At 42.3% G+C, this 22,197-nt stretch overlaps 1 protein-coding gene across 3 annotated transcripts; it reads left to right on the top strand.

Annotated features, from left to right (window-relative positions):
• Nucleotides 1–6,141: 6,141 nt before the first annotated feature.
• DUT (deoxyuridine triphosphatase) lies at nt 6,142–17,982 on the top strand. 3 transcript variants are annotated; one of them, XM_039218049.1, is made up of 7 exons: nt 6,142–6,261; nt 7,262–7,397; nt 9,592–9,683; nt 11,539–11,583; nt 17,135–17,209; nt 17,353–17,423; nt 17,853–17,982. In XM_039218049.1, exons 1-7 carry the CDS (start codon nt 6,234–6,236, stop codon nt 17,907–17,909), a joined length of 504 nt encoding a protein of 167 aa, XP_039073980.1. In that variant the 5' UTR covers nt 6,142–6,233; the 3' UTR covers nt 17,910–17,982. The 3 variants fall into 3 exon arrangements, with proteins under 3 accessions (XP_039073980.1, XP_039073982.1, XP_039073979.1); XM_039218051.1 differs by lacking the exon at nt 6,142–6,261 and adding an exon at nt 6,474–6,719 and having other exon boundaries at nt 7,187–7,397; XM_039218048.1 differs by lacking the exon at nt 6,142–6,261 and adding an exon at nt 6,479–6,719.
• Nucleotides 17,983–22,197: the final 4,215 nt, after the last annotated feature.

Genomic DNA, 22,197 nt, shown 5'->3' with positions numbered 1-22,197 from the left:
CTGGATAATATCCACTACAGACTGAAGAGAATTGAGTTTGTGCAGCCTAGTAAGTAAAGGTTGTTTCAGGGAGGCAGAATATTGAATCACAATCAACTGAAACCTTAGCAAGCCTAATTCATACATCTCTCTGCATGGATACCCATATTTTACCATTGTTTCTCTTTTTTTGTTATTACTCTGGAAGATAATTCAATTTGCATTGCACATTTGCTCACAGAAATTTTGAATCTTATGAATATAAAAATCATGGACTTGGCCCAATTTTATTTTAATCAGTTTTTCTGTTTCCTAATTCAGGATTAACTTCCCAGTATGTATGCAGAGATTTAGTAGCAAGAGCAACAGTGTGCACATTAAAATATGGAGAATTTCAGCAGCAATTTGAGTTATGGTAATTACTGGGTTTGTTTACACAGACATAGATGAAAAGCATAACCTTTTTGTTCCTGTCTTTTTTTTATATATAATTTGGAAAAACTGTGTGCTACCAACAGAAAAATCGTACAACAGTTGTTTAATGTCATGGAGGAAATCAGGTGCAACCAACGAGACCTGAGAAATAGAGAGATCAAAACTGTCTGAGGTAGTGTTTTAACGAGACATCCTTTCTCCTGGAGCCATGCTCACTGATACAGTAAGGCTCTCATGCTCACATTCTGCTCAGAATGATTGCCACAGTCACTTGCCCCAAACCAACCAACTAGTGGGTTTCCACTCACACTGAAATTGTCCAGTGTGGCCCTAACATCATCTTCTTGTTCCACATTCATTCTCCACATCTGCTCCCTGGACCCATTCATTTCATCCAGGAAATGGACCTGACTGAGATGGGGCCCATATTGGGGAAGAGGAGCAGAAGGAAGCAGATGGTCCCTAACAGACGGAGCCCAGAGGAAAGGCATCAGTGCTCTCAGGGAAGGTAAGAAAATAAGTCCATCACTGGGAACCCTTAAGAACAGACTAGGCCTGCTTTTGTGAGTCTTATTGATCCCAGATCTAGAAGCTTCCCCAAGACACCCATGCTTTTGTGACTACCAGTTTTTTCTGTTAAAGGGAACAGGAGATTCTGAGTAGTTGGTTTGTAGTAGGATTTTGACCTAGCTTTCTAGGTGATTTTCATGTGTATCCTGGCTCTCAAGCTATCTGCTTTTATTTTCTTTACTTCCTGAAAACTCAGTGATGCTTTAAGAAAGAAATAACACATCCTTCTATGGGCTGTAAATACAGAAATTTCACCTCCTAGTATTCCTACACATACTGGCATAATTCAGAGTCAGTTTTTGATGATTATGTTAACAGATTGGGTATTCAGTATATTAGTGAAAACAGCAGTTCTGAGTTTGTGTGTTAACTATTCTGATCCCCTTGAATTTTTGTAGTGCCATGTGGCAGCCATTTGCCAATTAGTCCAAAGGAGTTTCCAGCAATAAATGCTTATTTTGTTAATGATCTGCTACCTCCTTACCTGCTTTATTTAACTGCCACCCAACATAATGTCGAGCTCCTGAGCTACTTCTTTTCTTAAGATCCATGTGCTGCTCTTATGAAATTGAAAGGCTACATATATTTGATTTTTGTGTTCTTCTTAAGAGCCTGGCAAGAGCATTCTTATGAAATTGCAGGTTATATGAGAGTCTAGGGTTTTCAAATTGGGATATAGATACTCTTAGGGAAACACAAGGTATTGTAGGATGTATTGTGGTATTCTGGAGGCTGATGGTATTCTGGACCAAAGGACAAACTTTCAGATAGTCAACAAACATATGTACTTTTTACTGAAATTGATTTACCTATATATGAGTTCTTCTTTCCTACCTCCCTTATTTCAGCTGCCCTTCCACAAAAGATAGGTATGCTTCTCACCCATCCTCAGCCTTACACCAGCCTTTCGTCCATGGTGTAAAAAACTCTGGGCTTGAAACAAAGAACTTCTGTATTTTGGCACCAGAACTCAAAGTATGGCTTCTGTCTTTTCTTGGCTTACACACGTTTCTGGTAAAGGTGAACTGTGGCATGATAAATGAAGTATTGTTGTCCATGGTGGAATGTTCTGAATTTGGATTCAGCATAGCCATGCAGCTATGGGGAAATACGATAATATTCTTTTAATGTTCTCACCTCTTCCATTCCTGAATGATTGTCAAAGAACCCTGAGGAAGAGTTTAACAGTTTTTTTCACCTACTGGAGAACTTTCCACAGAAAGTCTGGGCAAAAGGACAGTGATCCCAGATGGGGATTGGAGATGCAGAAGGAAAAGCAAAGAAAGTGATAAAAGTCTGGGTAAACATTTTTTAAAATGACTCTAAAAAGTAGTGATGATAATAATGTTTATTGAAATTCAAAGAAAAGATACACCAAAAATACTAGACAATAACTGTATCTATGTCAAAAGAATGGGTAATGGAATTAAGGCATTCAAAAGTCCTTGTGTTATCCAGGAGAAAGAAAATAACTTGGTTTCAGATTTTAGACACTGATAAATTAAGCATGCATGTTTTACCTAAAACAATAGAATCAGAGAGTGAAATCTCTAATATAGTAAAGGGAAACGTGAAATTGTAAAATAATGAAATTAATTAAAATAAAATTAATAATAATAAAATTGGAAAAAGGATAAAAAGAAACAGAACACCTGAAAAGAACCCAGATTAAGATAGATTCTAGTCCATCATGGAGCTTACACATTGGAGGAGAAAACGTATAACTGATAGGTGAAATGAAAATAGATGTAATATCACATAGTAGTACATGCTGTAAAGAAAAATCAAATAGGGTAAAGCAGTATGTAGTACCTAGGAGGAAACTATTTTTAGAGAAGGGAAGATCTGACAAAGAAAAAGGAAGCAAGATTCCAAGGCTTTTTATCTTGAATAAGAACAGAGGTTGAGAAGAGGCAGCCAGTGATGTGAGAAAAAGCCCAGAGTATGGCCTGGCGAGGACGGGTCCCAACAAGGAGGGCATGAGCAACTGTGAAACTAAGAATGCCTGCCTAATTTACGACACACATCTTTCCCAGACCTGGGGAACATAGCCAGGAGCAGACTGAGCATCAAGAAGAGTTCGTCACAGTCTCAGTAGGCACATGTAAACCTACAGAACCCAGTGGCTAAGTGCAAGCACTCTGAAGCCACACTACCTCAAGGTGAATCTCGGCTCCATCTCCTTCTAGTTGTGAGTTGTGTGATCATAGGCAAATCCTTTGTGATTTGGTTGCCCCACCTGTAATATGGGTATAATAATACTTGTTTCCTGTGGTTGTTGTGATTACATGAGTTAGTATTCATAACACACTTAAAAGATAGTTGGCATAAAGTAACCAAGACATGAAGTCTTTGTTAAAAACAGAAAAATCTTATAAAGATAGGAAGGACAACGTGGTTTGTAAAGTACCGACTTACATTCTCAACAGGTTCAAGTTGGCACTGGACTTATGTAATTGAATTAATCAGCATGACTGATAGGATAATTATATTGTGATAATAAAACCGCAGGAAATAAACTATGGTTGGAACATGTCTAGTTCTTTGCTGGTGTATTGAATTTAAGATGTATTTTCATATCAAGTTATATTTCAATTGTCATAAGGAATGTCCTATTAAATGCTTATTAATTCAGAGCCCTAACCTTTTGCAGTTGGAATATACCCTTTTCTCTTTCTAATCTAAAATAACCTCAGATGCAAAGTGAAAATAATAAACACTTTATCCACATTAACAGAAGAAATAGAATCCTTTCATGGGAGTAGGTATTCCAACGAGCCAGACCGATAACTTTTGTATAAAACGCTGAATTACGTGCTTTGAAGGATTCATACAAGTTTATAACTCTTAGTAAAGTGAAGGATAAAATGCATACCACAAGGCAACTACACAATGGCTGAATATTCCTAACGAATGACATGATAGTATTGTGAGAGATAAGACAAGGCAGGGCTCACTGGTTGTAAGAAAGTTTCATAAATGAAGTGAGATTTTTATTTGGGTCTGGGTAAAGGGGGTCATTTCAGTTACTACATTTTAGGATATGCGAGGACTCAATCTCTAATGTGAACTTCCTTAGGAAATTACTAGAGAAAGGGCTTCAGCAAAATGAAGGAGTAAACTAAAAGGAAGATACTGGATTCCTAAAATGAAGGCTCCAATGTTAGAAAAGGACAAAGGGAAGTGCGAGGATGACCGCTATTCAGCAGGACCAGAGAGTCACGTGCACATTTTGGGGCAAGAGAACAGAGGGGTTGGGGTGGGGGGAGTTGGAACTGATAGGGATTTGATGTGTTTCAGTGTTTCATTTGATAATGATATTTGTAAGGGACCCGATCCCCTGGAGCATTTGCAAAAAAGCGATGGGTGAATCAAAACCACCACCACCGCCAAAGACAAATGGAAGAACAACATATTTATTAACCTGAGGGGGACAGGTGTAAAAAAAAAAAAAATCACATTACTCGCCTCAACAGTGAATGATATTTACATAGTCATGACAAATACTGCTGACTTATCCAAATATTGTTACAAAACTATTTGCAAAATGGTGAGAATAGGAGTAAAAGACTTAATCCTCAACCACCCTAATTCTAATTTGTATGCCACTAAAAAAAGAAAAAAATAGCAGCATGCAATTTAAAAACAGGGAGGTACATCCCAGAAAAAAGAGCCAAAAAAAGTTGGAAGCATTGCCCCTGGGATGTGAAATTTGGGGAGCGTTTTGGTGGAGGGGTAGACCATTGCAGGCCTTGGCAAAGCATTACATGGTAAAAACAAAACACACTGATTAAAAATTAAAGAGGTGGACAGGAAAATCAAAAGGTTTTGAGAAGTGATTCTGTACAGGGGCCTGACAGAAGGGGCAATAAGATCTCTTTCATTCACACAACAAATATTTATCAAGCACCGTTCTGCTCCAGGAACTAAGCAAGGCCCCATGAATACATTAGTGAATGAACACATATGTGGTCCCTACCCTCTGGAGCTTATATCTTCTAGAACATATAGACAACAAGCAAAAATACACACATACACACATAAGTCATGAATGAAGTACAGATTGTACTTCACAACAGATTGTAGTGATGTGACTAGAAAAACTTATTGTGATAGAAAATGGTGGTGAGGGCCTTCCCTCACAAACTTAACAGAAATAGCCCTTCTGAGATGAGCTGAGACTGGAATCACATGAAACAAACTAAGGAAGGGTGTGTATAGATTCCCAGGCAGTAAGTCTGGTGGGTCTAGAAACTGTTAGAAAGCCACTGTGGCCAGAAGCACCAGAGGTGAGCAGGATGGCTCTAGATGAGATTCGACAGTGGCCCCCTATCATGTTGCTATAGATACCAGTTTGGGGAGTCTTCAGGCAGTAGATGTTTAAAGACAAGGGAAGAGACAGTAAAGAGAGTATAATCCACAACGTCATCCAGAGGAATTCCAACACTGAAATGGAACCAGTAAGAGACAGCAGAGAAGGCCCCGCGGGGAAGTCTGGAAACTTCCTCAACAAAACCCTAACGTTTCTGTCACGTTTCTAAAACTACCCTATTGTTTGCATTTATCTTGACAACGTGAGTTATTTTGCTTTTCAGATTTTTGCATCAGTTCTGGAAATGACTAGAGATATTTATATCCTAGAAAAGTCAATTTACAATTCTTTAGAAAGTTATTTCCTTTTTTGTTTTTTAAATATTTTTTATTTATTTCTAGGAGAGAGAGAGAGAGACAGCGTGAGCAGGGGAGGGTCGGAGAGAGAGGGAGTCACAGACTGAAACAGGCTCCAGGCTCTGAGCTGGCAGTCAGCACAGAGCCCGACGCGGGGCTCGAACCCACGAACCGCGAGATCCTGACCCAAGCGAAAGTCGGACGCTTAACCGACTAAGCCACCCAGGCGCCCCTAGAAAGTTATTTCCTGATCCCCACTGTAAATTATTCCTGGGTAGCCTAGGATCTTCGTTCGAATGCCAGCCACTGGGGTCCCCCCTCTGTGCTTCTGTGGGGTCATATGAAACAGTGCTAGGATTTCAACGGAGTTATCCTTGGGATCATCCGGAGATGCTTGCCCCCGCCCCGCCTCGCCCCCCTTCAAGGATAAACAACACGCCGTGCACTGTGGGTACCGTAAGGAATGGAACACGCTGCCTGGCCTACAGCCAAGGTCGCAGCACTGAGCTCAGCGACCGTCACATGCATCACGATGCGGTTCCGTTGCTTTGGGGATCTCTGAGATTAGAACCTGAGGAGCCATGGCCGCGGGGGCCGCCGCCTCCCCAGGTAACTCAGCAACGCGCAGGGCCCAGGCCCCGAGCCTCGTGGATAGGCTTGGGAAACCGAGACCACAAAAAAAGGCGAGGGTCCAAGGAGGGAAGCAGAGACCGCGACCCGGGGGCTCGGAGCCTGCGCCAGCCCGAGGGCGGCCCATGCGCCGCCTCCATGCGCTCTCCGTCAGACCGCGGCGGCGGTTACTGCTTCCGAGGTCATTTTACCCGGACGTAACTTTAGGGTGCAGACCCGGAGAGCGCCTGCGGGAGCGGGGCAGCCAACCAGCGCCCACATTTCGGGGCAAATGACTCCCGTCTGCCGTCGCGCCGCGCTCGGCTACCGTTTCTTCCCATGTTTGCTCCGCTCAGTGTTCAACGACGCGCGCGGCGGGGCGCCGAGAGCAGAGGCCGCGGGGCCGCCCCGGCCGCTGTCCAGCACTCGCGGCCTGAGTCGGCGCTGCCGCGGCGCCAGTAATGTTGGGGCCCGGGCTGGCGGGACATGCCTTGCAGGGCGTGGGGAGGCTGGGAGCGCGGCCTGTCCTCCCCACGGCCGCGCAGGGAGGAGGAGGAAGAGAAGGAGGCGGCGAGCGGGCGGGACCTAAAAGAGCCCGGGTGCTCCGGGCGGTGCAGGCAGTGGGAACCCGCGCAGCCCCGAGGTGCGCGCGCGCGAGTCCATTCGGGATCTCCATGGGGGGAGTGCTTGCGTCCCGTCGTGTGTGCGGGAGGCCACCACGGCTGTCCCCGCACAGGTTGGACGCGTGCGCTGAGTTGGAAAAGCTCGAAAAGGCGCCGTACTTGCCCAAATCCGCTTTCCAAGAAGGGTTTCCAGCAGCCAATTTGACTCTCGCCTTCCCTCTCAGCCAGAACTGTGGGCTCGCCCGGGGGTCGGTGGGCGGGGCGAGGAGTTGCTGGCGGGATTTTTAAAATTTTGGCGGCTGGGCTCATTCTCCGTCCGCTTGTCCTTTCTGCTGCTGTCTTTTCTCTGTCCTGCTCTGCCATGCCCTGCTCTGAAGCGACACCCGCCATCTCCCCCAGCAAGCGGGCTCGGCCTGCGGAGGATGCCATGCGGCTCCGCTTTGTCCGGCTCTCGGAGCACGCCACCGCCCCGACCAAGGGGTCCGCGCGGGCCGCGGGCTACGACCTGTACAGGTGAGTGGGGACTCCCGACTGCCTTCTGCGAGTGGCCTCCCTACCCCACGCAGAGAAGGTGCAAGTCTGGAGTTGTAGAGTTCTCAGGTTAGCCTATATTCTTGCCATCTGCTGCTACAGCTTGAAACTTTCGCCTAACAGATTACAAAAACAAACTTTTTTGCATTTATGTAGGAATTCATCCTTTTTTTTTTTTTTTTTTTTTACTGTTGAAAATTTTAGTCTTCCTCTTTAGCATAAATTCAGTGAGGATTTGGGATAAGCGTACAGAATGGTCACTACATATAAATATCCACCAAGGCATTATTTGTTGTGCAACATTTATTGTGCCCTTTCCAGGTGCAAGGTAGACACGAATAAGGCCCACCTTGGCCTTCAAGGAGTGGCCTGAGGGTGACGCCGTGCGGAACAGAAAGAGAAGCCTCGGTGGAGTCTAGGTGCGGAGTATGAAAATAATGGGGAAGATTAATGCAGGATGCTTCTGCCTTAAAGGATTTGTTAAATTTCTCTGTATGTCCATATTTAAGTTCAGCCCAAGGACTGGGAACGTCAGAAAGGGCACAAATCTGAAAAGCAGTAGGAATGTCAGTAATTAGTACCGACCACCCTTCCCTTTGCTCAGCACCTTTTACCTCTACTAAAACCTTTACCGTGGGCACTTTTATTTAATCCTCGCAACACTCCTGAAGTAGGTAAGTATTACTTTTTTTTACAGATGAGGGAGTTTGTGACGAGCTGAACTGATTGCCCAAGGGCTTGAATGTCATAAAATTTATGACCCTTAATTCAGTGCCTTTTTCCCTTGACTACAGTGCCCAGTCCTTAGAACCATTAAGGTAGGTGAAAAGTGATGCTGGGCGTTATGGGTGTTCAATACAGGGCTAAATCCTTAGGATTTACTTTAAAGCATCCCACATGATCCTAATGCGAGAACTACTGGTCTCAGTCATGCCCCTGGAGGAGGCAAGAAAGGAGTGTTTGGTGATAGGAGAAGAAAAGTGAGGTATAGACTGTTAACAGCTGAAAGGAATATGGTCAGTCCCTTAGTTTTCATGGCTAAACGTGGAGTGATGTAGTTTGACTACATCGTCTGGGCCCTGTTGTGAGTCACATGAGAGATGTTGATTTAAGATACTTTAACATCCTCCTAATGAACAGAGATGACTGCATATTGAGATAGACATGGAAATAACTTCTCTCTTTAATAAATTAGGGCTCAACTATGAAAAGAGGAAATTCCAATGAAAGAAGTAAAAATGTTAATGCTGCTTTACAAGTTTTCACTAAGATTTCCAAAGTAACTTGCAGTTCTATTCATTGTACAGTCTCTTAAATTTCTATCAAGAAGGGGGCTACAGTAAGAACAATAGTACCAGCATTTGATGGGTGGATCTTAGACAGTTGGGTTTTCAGCAGTGTCCTTCTCGAGGCCCTATTCACAGTGATGAGCGGTGTCCCCCAGCCTGTGAGGTTGAAGGCTTCAGCTTGGTAAGCTTGGTTAACTACCAAGACTAGCAGAACAGATGCAACACAGCTTCTTTTTTTTTTTTAAGTTTATTTATTTATTTTGAGAGAGAGAAAGAGACAGCATGAGCGGGGGCAGGGAGAGCGGGGTTGGGGGGAGGGAGAGAGAGAATCTCAAGCAGGCCCCAAGCTATCAGCTCAGAGCCTGATGTGGGGCTCAAACTCACCAACCCTGAGATCATGACCGGAGCTGAAATCAAGAGTTGGATGCTTAACTGACTGAGCCACGTGAACACCCCATCTTCCTCTTTTTATATCGTGTTAGTGAAACATAAAACTTTTAAGAGTCTGCCTTTCTGGCCCCTCCTGCTAATACGTATTTCAGTTTCCCAACAAAATTTTGTTCAGGGGAGAACAAAATTACATGTTGATACCTCTTAAACCAAAATATTTGCCAGAATGACTATATCTAAAGGTAGCACCATTTTCATAATGGACTAAAAGAGAATATCAGCCATTTTCTTCTTCATAAACTTTTTTTTATATCAATTGGAAACTTCGAGTACTGAACTCTTGGATTGGTTACTGAAATCTAAGATTGCATGAATCGTTTTGTGATTATTTTATGAAATATACTTAAAGCAATTCTGTATACTTAGTTCACAAGGAAGAGCGTATAACAACAATTTTATGAATACATCCTGGTTATTTTCTTTCATTATTTCCCTAGTGCCTATGATTATACAGTACCACCTATGGAAAAAGCTCTTGTGAAAACGGACATTCAGATAGCTCTTCCTTCTGGGTGCTATGGAAGAATAGGTAGGTGATTTGTCAAGCTTTTCTTTTATGATTGTTCCTTCATCTTAGTCCCATTGAGGGTATAAGTGAGGGAAGGGATATTATTCGGCATGTGTCCTAAAATAAGGAAGTGCCAACTGTAATGACAGCTGCAGCCATTTGAAAACTTTAGATTTCATGTAAATATCTGCTTTTTGCCTCCCTCCTTTCCTCGTTCCCTTTCTCTTTTTTTCTGATTCCCTGAGCTTTTAGGAGGCTCACATTGGCCCCAAGAGTTTGTTCCCTCAACTCCTCCCTGAGAAAGTGAAGATACAGGTGATTGTTTTTTTAATTTTTTTTGATGTTTGTTTATATTTGAGAGAGAGAGACAGAGTGTGAGCAGGGGAGGGGCTGAAAGAGAGGGAGAGACAGGGACACACAGAATCTGAAACAGGCTCCAGGCTCCAAGCTGTCAGCACAGAGCCTGTCGTGGGGCTCGAACCCATGAACCACGAGATCATGACCTGAGCCGAAGTTGGAGGCCTAACCGACTGAGCTACCCCGGTGCCCCTAAAATACAGATGATTTTTTAACTGGAGCTCCCCCATCAAGGGTCAGATCGTATATGAGGTCACATGTGAAGACAGTGATGAGAATAGCTAATATTTGTCACATAAGGAAAGAGAGGCAGGTTGGGGTTAAAGGCACATGACATTTTTTATGCTGAGTAAAACTTGTGGCTCCTGCTCGCCCCAGAGTCTGTCAGACCATTTATTTAGACTTTCCCCCTTCGGGTCTCCTTTCATGGGGTGTACTGGGGTCAAGGGACACCCTCCAGGGCACTAGAGGAGACACCTTCTAGCAGGAGGAGCTATGACAAAATGGAGAGCAAGTCACCTGTCACTGGAGAATTCAGAACTTTCTTCAAGAGCACACTTTCTAACTTCAAAGTAAACCTCAAGGCACAAATGGAACTGTGGTGAGGACGGGGCTGGACTACCACCATACTTCTGCCTTTAAAAGAAAAAGGAGATGGGCTCTTTTCTTCATCTCCTTTGGGCAGTATTTGACTGCATTTTGAGAATATGTACACGGGGTGGGGGGAGATCCGGAGATGGAATGAAATAAAAGGAAAAGCAGGATGAGGCAGCCATTAACGGACAAAGTGCCTGACTGAAGTTACTCTGGAACAGAAAACTAGAAGCTAGAATAATTAACGATAGGCCTGATGCTCAGGTCAGCAAGTATAAGGTATAAAGAAAGTTAGCTTTTTATGTTTCCATTTTAAGAATAAAAAGCACAGTGGAACTGAGTTTTTAAGGTTTGTGTTTTGACAGTTTGCTTGACAGTTTTGCTCTTACTCCGGCTCATTTGTTGATAGGGACGGGTCATTTGGCATTTGCCTCCTGAGTGGGTTCCCAAGCTCTAGGCTAAGCTCTGCCACGGGTCGGTTAAGTTAGTGCCTGCTCTCCCCGCCCCCTCCTCTGCCCTGGCCCCACGTCTACTGCTACATGCCCAGACCTCCCATCTGAAGACAAGCCTTCTTCTCCCTCAGCCCTGCGTCCCTTCCAGCCACGGTCCTGCCTTCGTGGCCAGACTTCTTGACCGAGCTGTCTGCGGTCGCCGTGCTTGCTCACCTCTCCCTCTACCCCAGCAGTGCCGGCCCTCGCCACCACCCGTCCCCACGACCCAACGTCCTGCGGGAGCGGTTTAAGCAGCTTTTGAATTAAACTATCAGGTTTCTCTACACTCTTCTTTCCTCCTTCAACACAGGATAATAAATACATTCTTTAATCCAGGACCATCTGCCAAAGTTAAGATGAAGACGTAGATGTTCTAGGAGAGGAGAGTGTCGTGCCTTGAAATAGCCAACTTGTTTTTTTGATTTTTTTTTTAGCTCCCCGTTCTGGCTTGGCTGCGAAACACTTCATAGATGTAGGAGGTAATGTGTTTGCGTTTTCATTCTGTAACTATGTGTATGTATTTATTTTGCCTTTGCGTAAGAGGTAGTAATCAAAAGACAGGCTTTATTTTTATCTTCAACAGAAGGAAATGATTTTTGTTGTGTTTTTGCCTTTTTAGAAATCTCCATCTCTCAAATTATGAGGTAGTTTCAAATATTATTTGATTATATCTAATTTTAAATGACCGTTATGTGAAATACATGTTATTTTACTAATAGGCTAACTACACATTATCTCATGGATAGGATTTCTGCCTTGGCTTAGTGGTAATCTGCATTTGGTCCCAAAATGACTCCATTCTTAGAAGAAAGTTAGTTTTAGAAAGGTAGGGAAAACTTTTTCTGTAATTTTTTAAGCAATTGTGTTTTTCTTATAATTAAGGAATTATTTAAGCAGTAATTATTAAGAAATTCTTTAAGCAAGGGGTGCCGGGGTGGTTCAGTTGGTTAAGCATCTGACTTTGGCTCAGGACATGATCTTGCAGTTCAAGAGTTCGAGCCCTACATAGGGCTCTCTGCTGTCAGCACAGAGCCTGCTTTGGATCCTCTGTCTTTCCCTCTCTGCTCCTCCCCCGCTTGCACACACACACACTCTCTCTCTCTCTCTCTCTCAAAAATAAATATTCAAGAAATTTTAAAAAAAGAAAAATTCTTTAAGCAAAAAGTTCTAGAAAATGCAGGTCAATTTTCTAAGAATTTTTTTTTAACCTGCATGAGAGAACCGTCCATGTTTGATAAAATATAAAAAGAGAATCTTTCCCTTAGTGTGAAGAGAATACACTATGCTTCCCTTTCTATGTTTCTTGTCAAGTAAGCCCTCAGTGGCTCCAGTTTCCCTTATAATCAAGACTTACTCAGGTCTCCCAAGGTCAACAACTTGGTCATGGAGCCCCTTTCTCAAAGAGCCCCCAGTCTGTGCTGGCCCTCTTGCTGTAGGCTCCCTAGCCACCCCTCACTGGCTTTCTCTTTTTCTTTTCTTTTTCTGTTCTTTTCCTTTTTTTTTTTTTTTTTTCCTTTTTGAGAGAGAGAGTGAGGGAGTGTGCAGGGAGCTGGGAAAGGGAAAAGGGAGAGAGAGAATCCACATGCCCAGGTGGGGCTCAGCCCCGTGGCCCTGAGGCCACCACCTGAGACCTGAGCCGAAATCAGGAGTGGGACCCTGAACCGACTGAACCACCCAGGCGCCCCTACTGCCCCTCTGTTCTTCACACTGCACTTCAGTGCTGGGTTTCACCTCACGCCATCCCTGCACCAACCAGGCACTGTGCTGAATGAGCTCACTGTTACCTGCACTGCTGTCCCTAAGTGAGGACTGAGGACCCGCCCAGGCTGTCTCTTCGTCTGCCCTTGGCGTCTCTAGGTGGTGCTGTGAGGCAAGATGGAACCTCAAAGTAGTCCTTAGCCGCTGAAGGGGAGCCAAGTTTGGCACAGACAGCAAGGATGGACAGCCCAGTCGGGTTGAGAATTGCCTGAACTCACTTATGCTTGCTTTTCAAAAATACTTTTATAACATCAAGTATGGTAATGGAGGACTATAACTTTAGGATATAAAAGATTGGATATACTTTTAAAGACATTTCAAAGGGTGTGAAAGGAACATGGGCTTTGAAGTAATAACTCAATTTGGGTCCCAGCTTCATCATTAATCAGCTAGTTATTACTTTTCTGAGCCTCAGTTTCCTCTTCCATAAAATGAAAATTAGTGTGCCTGCCTCAGAAGGCTGGGAAGAATAAAGGAGAGTACATGTAAAGCATCTAACACTGCTTGGCACGTATTACACCCTGGAAGCTATATTTTTTGTCTCCTGGGGAATTCATGGATTTCCTTTTTTTTTTTTTTCTTTTAATGGGGCAACTTTTTTCTCCTGATTTTGTTACTCCTTTTTGCTCTGTTTAAAACAACCTCCTGAAAAAAAAATTCATGTAAAAGAAATGGAAAGTTAGGTTGCCTGGTGGTTGGTGTGGTATTGTTCCTAAAATCACATTGTGGTGTGTTCTTGGATGCAGAGTGTCTTAAAAATGTCTCTTAGGCACACACTTATCATCATTGGCCACTGTTTTTGGTTCAAAAGAGAGATGTTGTTAGAAGTCCCAGGCCGTAAATAAGGGTCAGAGGGAAAAGTTGAGTATGCAGGATTCTGTTCAGAATCCACATCTGGTAGGTGTGGGTAGTTTTCACTAAAGAAGGTTTCCAGCAAATGACATGCCAAAGTCATGACACAGTAAAACTTTTGCCTGAAGTCAGTTAATTACCCTGCCAGTTCCAATGTATGATTTTTCCAGTGATAACTTCAAAATACTTTCTGCATTCTCATGAAGAGAAATATCCCTGATGCTTATGTTCCTTATGTAGAAAAGAATGTCTTGGGTTTCTTTGAAGGTCAAATTGTCTTCGAGTAATAAGTAAACTTGGAACTATTGGATTTTTCATACTATTAGCATTCATGCTAAGAAAAAAAAAGTCTTAATTGAGGGCACTTTTTTCCCTGCCATACATTTTAATTGACTTCAAACGACTTCATTTCTTTTAGTGAGTTAAAGGGCTTTTCTCATTTTTGTGTGCCAAGCATAAAATCTGGGTAGATATCTGGCTTTGCAGAATTCAAGACATTCGACCACATGAGTTTGATTCATACTACTTTATGGATATACGGCAAAGGCCTTTACAAAAAGGGAGTGTTTTTGTATGGTAGAAGATACCAGAAAGTAAAAACAGAAATACTTGCAGGCCATAGGAAAAAGAGTTTAAATGCCCAAACAAATAAGGAAAAAAATCATAAACAAAATCCAGAGGAAGACATACATATGTGCAACAGATATGCAGAGGAGAAAATTCTAGCTTCACTAGTCATCAGGGAAATGCAAAGTAAAGCCAGGAGATACCATTTTTCACTCATCACATTGGCCAGAGTTTGTTTTCGTTTTTTTTTTTTAAGATTGCTGCCATCTGGAACTGCCAAGGACTTTGGAAATGGGCTTTCTTAAATATTGCTGATAGAAGTTTGAATTTTTCACAAAGTCATCCAGAAATATCCATTAAAACTTAAACTGTACACACCCTTTGATCAGAAAAGTGCTTTTTGGAAACTTTTTGAGGAGACTGAAAATCATGAATGTGCAAGGACATCTGTAAAGGACTGCTCTGTCTACTATAGCAAAGATGCAAAAGCGACCTGAGTGAGAGCATGTAAGAGAATAGTTAACACGGGGATAACGGTACTGTATTTCCGTATCTCGGATTTCTTTTTTTTTTTTTTTTTTTTTTTTACAAATAGTTTATTGTCAAATTAGTTTCTACATAACACTCAGTGCTCATCCCCACGTATCTCGGATTTCAAAAGACTAAGACTCGGACTAAGATTCATATTTATATATTAATTGCAAAGGATGTCTGATACTTTTAAGTGGAAAAAAAAGAAAGTAACACGTAAAATCTTGCTATAACACTGGCTACCCAAGTGAGGGTAGGGGAACATGATTAGCTTTTACTTTATATGTATGCCTACTATTTGGGTAATCTAAAATTTTTCTTATAAAGTAGAAACTACGAGTTCGGAAGTTGGTCCACATTGTCTTCCTTGAACCCTTTCTAGATAAGTGAGTACTAGCCTCACTTCAGATTTCCACCTTGGAGATGCCATGGCCTTCTGGGGTCATCTGTTCCAGCATGGAACGGCATGTTCTCTGCAGGAGTTCCTATACTGCATCTGATCCACATTGTCCTCTACAGCCACAACTTGCTGCATATAAGAAAACCGCTGGCCCCATCTTCCTGTCAATCCTTTCAGTATACATTAAGGACTAATTTAATGGTCAGGTGGCAGTGGGGAAAGAAGGCAGGCTTCCGTATTCTTTGAATTGGTCTTTGAATTCTTTGAATTTGCTTCTGTACAACTAGATAAGCATAGACTGTTTCCTCCAGTCTACACATGATATGAACCACTTCTGCTGCCTTTCTGCTACTTTCATACTCATTCTTCCCACTGTTAAAAATTTACTTTAATTCAAACTCTTAAAAGTGTTGTGTCAGGAACTTTTTAAAGAGTGCTTGAATTCACTTTCACTTATCCCTAGTAATTCATTCATAAAACACAGGGATTCATTTAAACTTCTACTGTAATCCAGTGGAAAAATCTAAGTATTTTTCCCTGTGCTGGAACTTTTTAAAAAATTCACTACCCACCATCCTCCCCACCCCCCCAATTTGAGAAAATTGAAAAGGAATGTTTAACCTTGTTCTTAAAAAAAAAAAGGTTTTTTCTCAGTTGACCTTCAAATAATTATGAGTCTGGCCAACCAGTATTAGTACCCATTGAGCTATGTTCCTGATTTTTTTTCTTTTTTCTCTTTTTTTTTCTTTTTTTTTTTGTCTAATAAGAGTTTTGTTTGTTTGTTTAGGAGGTGGGGTGTTACTAGTATGTAAGATTTAATTGGGGTCACATGAACCCTATCTATCGTTTTCCAAACGGAGGGGAAAGAATGAGCATATATAAAAGGAAATTGGCAAGGGGGGCAATGGTGAGGAGGAAAGGAAGTGACTCCTGAAAGGTCGGGGATTTTGTTTGGAGGCAAAGAAAATATTCCCCAAAATTGACTGTGGTGATGGTTACACAATTCTGAATACAATGAAAACCGTTGAGCTGTGAATTTGGTCTCAACAGTAAAAGAGGAAATGGGAAGTCCCAGTGGACCTATATTACCTGTGCTTGTGTTTATGAAAGTGCTTTAAATTCTTGACCCAAGCTGAAATGCTAACAAGCCTGGGAACTCTATCTTCTCTGGGCCAAGGCGGGGCTCTGATGCAAGTTTCTCTCCTGCAAAGATTTGCTTTCCTTGTATTTATAATCTCAAACAGGTACTGATTACACGTGGTTTCACGTAAAAGTGTACTTGTTACTAAGCTTATGTGCTCATGTCTTCTGAGAGACCATGCTCTCTAAGAAAGGATTGTGGCTCACATTAAAAGGCGAGAAAGAATATGAACTGAAAGGTTCACCTCCATATTTATTACAGAAGTGACTGTTCTGATATTTGCCAGACTGGTGCTTAACAGTGTCAGCCTTGACTTCTACGGCAGATCTTCAGGCTTCTTGACATCTTTTATTTATGACTCAATCACATTTCAACCTGGATATTAGTGGGAGGCTGCTACCAGGAAAAGCCTTTACGACCCAAATCGTAATTTTCTCCCAGTCTTTTTAGCAGGCGTGCAGCAGATGAACAGTGGTGTTGGAGGGAGCGGTTCAGGATGACCCACCTGAGATGCTAAGTCCCTATTCCCAGTTTAGAATAGGAAGCGGTCACCACTTGTAAGGGTGACAGGTTGGAAAATCAGGGCCGTGTTATGAATTCTATGTATTTGCATTTTAGTAATATCATTTCTTAGCTTTGGGATTTTACAAGAGCAAGATCCACTTACTCATTTGTGAGGCTAAAGACTTAGAGGTACAGAAGAATGATTTTTGAGGTCATCATATGCCCTCAGTGCTTGGGTGGCATAAAAACCATGCTAATGCTATTTTTCTCTCTTTAGCTGGCGTCATAGATGAAGATTATAGAGGAAATGTGGGTGTCGTACTCTTTAATTTTGGCAAAGAAAAGTTTGAAGGTACGTTGACTACATACAATCCCATAAACGCAGCGAGTTTTCAGTTAGGAGTGTCTAAACAGCACGGGCTTACTCCTCTAAGGCAAGATATAGGGGTGGTGTCAATAAAATATCAGTAATAAACTCTTTTTTTCTTTTTGAAGTCAAAAAGGGTGATCGAATTGCACAGCTCATTTGTGAACGGATTTTTTATCCAGAAATAGAGGAAGTTCAGGTAAGTATCATAAAAGCTGAGTTGGGAGTAAGTGACGTACTGCCTTCGGTGAAGGGAAAAATACAATTTCAAGGATTTCAGATGCTATTTGCAGCTAAATTATAGCAAATGCAAGAGCCCTATTTTAAGCAAAATTAAACTCTTAGAATTTCTTGAAATGTTTTTCGTAGCTATTATGTAGCATTACTTTGGATAATACATCATTTGAATATACTCTAAAATTCTATTTCTCTAGCTATTTTGAAAATTGTCCAATATTTTATTTATGGAGTTTTTAAAAATTTAATTTTGTGTAATCTCCTTTTCAAAAGGATGATACAGCAGGAATAAAAAGTTCTCACAGATTAGGAGCTAGAGAGACCTGAAATTAACTACCTGGCTAGAGGGTCTGAAATTAACTACCTGGCTACCACCTTTATGTCTTTTCAGGTTTTGGATGACACTGAAAGGGGTTCAGGAGGTTTTGGTTCTACTGGGAAGAATTAAATTTATGCCAAGAATAGAAAATGAGAAAACATACTTTTTCTTTAAAAACGAAAAAGAGTCTTTGTTTAAAGTGTTTCGGTGTTTTCTACTTCTCTAAACTTACTAGTGTTAGCTTCTAAAACTGGTTGAGGATTAGGGAAAATATCCCTCAGTTGAGGTCACAAAGAAACTTACTGGCTTGTGTTTTTCTACATGTGATTGTTGTATTAATCCGTTTGGCGACCTAATACCAAGTGTTTATTTTTTTCATCAAATGTATATCAATTACAGATCCAAAAATGCTTGTATTATTTAATTCACTAAATGGTGCCTCTTTACTTTATTAAATTGCTTTGTAAATCATAAGTAGTACCTTTCATTCCATAAATTCGAATTCTTTCACAGATACAAATTATTGCATAAAATGAACTAAAAAGAAGTTGAAGTCACTCCTTGTCCGTCCCTTCTCTTCCTTGCTCTCAAACATGGTTTTGATCTTAAGATTCTTTGAGACCTTGGGAAGAAGAGCATCCTCAGGTTATTTTTTCATTTTTATTTTTAATTTTTAATCATCCTTTTGGTAGGCCCCGGTTTGCAGGGTAGAACTCTGCTTGTGAAAGGAGATGCAGCATAGGGGTTTCCAGTTGGTTCGTCCTTCTGATTTCATTCCATCAAATAAATGGTACAAGTTGTGTGCGTTTCTCTCGCTGGCAATAATAGAGCATAGCCAAGAAGACAGGCAGTTTAATAAAGGGATAAAGTAGAGCCAATGATGTGCGTTTTAGGCTCCATCCCCAGTACTTCTGAGTTAATACGTGTAAGCAGCATTTAATCGCAGGTAGGGGCTGCTTCTGTGGATTAGCTTGTGATTAACATCATTTGCAACCTTGTAGGCGTGGCCCCCTGCACTGTATTGCCCAGGCCCCTTTGCACAAGGGCTGTGGGTGTCCCTTGGGTTTTGTGGATCAGATGCACTAGCGGGAGGCTCATGAGAAGACATTGTTTTGTGAGTGTGGGTCGTGCAGATGGAGTGCTTCTGGAGCCGACAGCTCTCCGCTGCCCCGTTCCTGGAAGCCCAGACTAGAGTGTGTCTTCCGTCCTTACAGCGATTCTTTAGACCTTTTCGTCTTTAGACTGTTTTGTAACCTGCAGTGTAGCATTTCCCATCTGTCGGTCACAATTCATTAGTGAGTCATGAAATCAACTCCTCTAATGCATTTTTAAAAATGAAATAGGGAAACAGCAGAGGACAACACATGTCAGTTGGGTAAATATTGTGAACATTGTTTGAATTACATATTCATGTGTTCATGTTTATACTGGTCATGATATAAATTATTTCTGCAGTCAGTAAAATTTAAATAAATCTCATTCTGCTAAACTAGTGGTTTCTATCCTCTGAACACCAATACATAGTAACAGTTGAGTAAGAACAAATGGTACGATATGACTGCCAAGGGATTCGGTCTTAGGTTACACTGTTAATGTTAGTTCCCACTTACTGAAAATCCACTCTATTAAGCACTTTAGAAACTGTTTTTTTTCTTCTCATAGCATACCTGTGGGAGAGTAGATAAAAAACTTTTTTAAAAAAATTGTTTAAGGTTTATTTATTTTTGAGAGAAAGTGTGGGCAGGGAGAGGGGGATACACAGAATCTGAAGCAGGCTCCAGATTCCAAGCTTTCAGCACAGAGCTCAATGTGGGGCTCAAACCCATGAACTGCAAGATCATGATCTGAACCAAAGTTGGATGCTTAGACTGAGCTGCCCGGGTGCACTGGTAAAACACTCTATAGGTGACAGAGGCACAGAGGCATTTAGTAGCTTGCTTCACATTTCAGCTGAGATGACCACTCTTAAAACTCAGGTCCTGTGGCTTGAAGCCCATGTTCTTTGCGGTGCCGTCAGTCTTGTAAGTGGTAGACAGCACACAGAATGGAAGAGATGGTGAATGAAAGTTCTCTAGCATGTTCATCCTGGCGTCTTTCCATTTGGGCACCAGGCTTATGGAAAGTTGTTCACATCTGAATCTACTCTGAAAGTTAGAGACTTGGAACTGTGTTCATGAGGGATAGATGGAAGATCTCTGGTGGGGACATTGTAGAAAAAGCGTGTGTGTTGGGGGTGGGAGAATGGGAGGAGAGGTGGCTATAGAAGGTCCCTAGGTGTATGACAGATCTTAGATAAAGACTCAGAAAGGGAATTAGGTTTGTCATATGTGACCTGAGAGGCTGGAACTAGGTAGGATCAGTGCATTTAATCTATAGAAGATGGTGGCTGTGAGATAAGAGAAAATACATATTGGTCTCTGCCCCGGATTCCTGGCATGGAGTTCCTACACCACTGTCATTTCCTAAGTGATAAGAGCACTAGGCACATCTCTCATTCTAATATTGGCCTTTGACCCCAGTTGCTCACACAGAGCTCCTGAAACCCTTGTAATCTACTGGGTGATGACTGTCTTGTTCAAGTGAGGTGACTCTGGGTGGCTTCCTGAGTCCCAGAAAGACCACCCCATGATTAGAAGCTTAGAACTTCTAACCCCACCCCCTATTCTCTTGAGACAGGAGATGGGCTAGAAATGGAGTTAACGGTAGATCACGCCGACATACTGAAGCCTCCATAAAACCCCAAAAATAGGGGATTGGGAGAGTTTCCGGGTTGGTGCACACTGGAGGTGCTGGGAGAGCGGCACAACCCGGAGAGGGCGTGGATGCCCCGAGACCCCGCATACCTTGCCCTACTCACCTCTTCCATCTGGATCTTTTATCATATTTAATAAACTGTTGAACGAAGGTGTGTCGCTCAGTTCTGTGAGATGCTCTAGGAAATTAAACTGAAAGTTGGGGGGGCTCCCTCGAACCTCCGATCTATAGCCGTTTGGTGAGCAGCAGAGGTGACAACCTGGGCCTGTTATTGGCATCTGAAGTGTGTGTTGGCAGGGCTGGGGGCCAGTCCTGTGGGACTGAACCCTTAACCTGTGAGATCTGACCCTCTCTCCGGGGAGCTAGTGTCAGAACTGAGTTAAATTGTAGGACATCCTGCTGGTATTACAAAGAATTGCTTGGTGTAGGGAAAAGCCTCCACACAAGTAGTGACCAGGAGTTTTTTACTTGAGTAGGAAAGATGACAAACAGGAGAAAGGAAGGCAGACCTGAGTTCTTCCCTACAGAGGAGGGAAATGAGCGGAGTTTTTTCTTCATAGTGGCATAAGGGCAGACTCATGGAACTTCCCTAAGAGCAAATTTAATGACAGCAAAGAATATGCCATATGAAGAGCCAATCCTACCAGTCAGTTGGGTTGGGCTCACTGGTGACAAATATTCTGTGTTAGATATGCAGAGTTTGTGTATTGTATACTAATTTTACTTTGTTTTATTGTGAAATAAAACGTTTAAAAAGTTATAAAACCAAACCATTCTATAAAACCAAAGTGTACAATATAGTGAAGACCTACAAAACAGAACACCTAAATGGTGGTCTGGAAAAAAAAGATAAAAGTGCTGTGCTAATAAGGCCTGTTTCCGGAGCCCACATCAGTTTGGTTTGATCCCAACTGGGTGGATTTAGTTGGTGGGAAAAGGCAAAAGGGTCCATTTATAAGGGCCACTTCTTCCACCCCAGTAGAAAGGACACCGAAGGTGTTTACTGGTGGCCAAAGAGAAGCATCAGTGTCACATATAGGACTGTACCTTGTGACTTTTAGATTAACTACAAGGTGACTAATAATTACCATAGTATCAGTTTCGGAACCTCGCAGGCAGAAACCAGGTAATTTTCTTCTTCCTTGACAGTTTCCTGCCCACTAATGGTGCCCACCATCCATTCCTGTCCTTGGTACTTTATACATCAGGAGAGAAGTAATCATGGAGACTCCTACAAACATCCGATGCTCCATTAGTTAACTTGCCTTGGTGGCTAGTTGCAGAGGAAGCCACAAACCAGGACTTACACAACTGGCCTTGGTGGATAGGGAGGCCAAGGCCCAATATTTGGGTTTCAGAGCCCGTTCCCTACAGGAAGATGGAGAGAGGGCCACCGGGCCCTCTCCATCCCACCGGAAAGGAGATACCAAATGATTATTAACTCTAGTTCATTTTCAGTCTTATTAGTGGAAGAATGATGGAAGGCTGGAGGGCTAACATATGTAGGCACCTGGAGTTTTGTGGATATATCAGAGTTTGAGGTTAGTGGACCTCAGACATACTGGCATTCTCAGTAGGACTCCTACTGCAAGCATCTTGCTTTATTTAACCATTCCCAAATCACTCTTGGTCCTATTTCTTTTCTTTTCCCTGCATCTTCAAC

The sequence above is a fragment of the Hyaena hyaena genome, unplaced genomic scaffold (assembly GCF_003009895.1).
Source record: "Hyaena hyaena isolate Hyena2069 unplaced genomic scaffold, ASM300989v1 scaffold_730, whole genome shotgun sequence".
In the NCBI taxonomy this organism is placed as follows: domain Eukaryota; kingdom Metazoa; phylum Chordata; class Mammalia; order Carnivora; family Hyaenidae; genus Hyaena; species Hyaena hyaena.
The sequence above is the reverse complement of the archived record's forward strand: the minus strand, read 5'-3'. Positions and strand labels throughout refer to the sequence as shown.

Excerpts from the sequence above, each read along its gene's own strand:
- DUT (XM_039218051.1), top strand. The coding sequence starts at position 6,554 with ATGACTCCCGTCTGCCGTCGCGCCGCGCTCGGCTACCGTTTCTTCCCA. Across the intron at positions 9,684-11,538 it reads TGGGTGCTATGGAAGAATAG|CTCCCCGTTCTGGCTTGGCT; the intron begins GTAGGTGATTTG and ends TTTTTTTTTTAG. Across the intron at positions 11,584-17,134 it reads ACACTTCATAGATGTAGGAG|CTGGCGTCATAGATGAAGAT; the intron begins GTAATGTGTTTG and ends TTCTCTCTTTAG.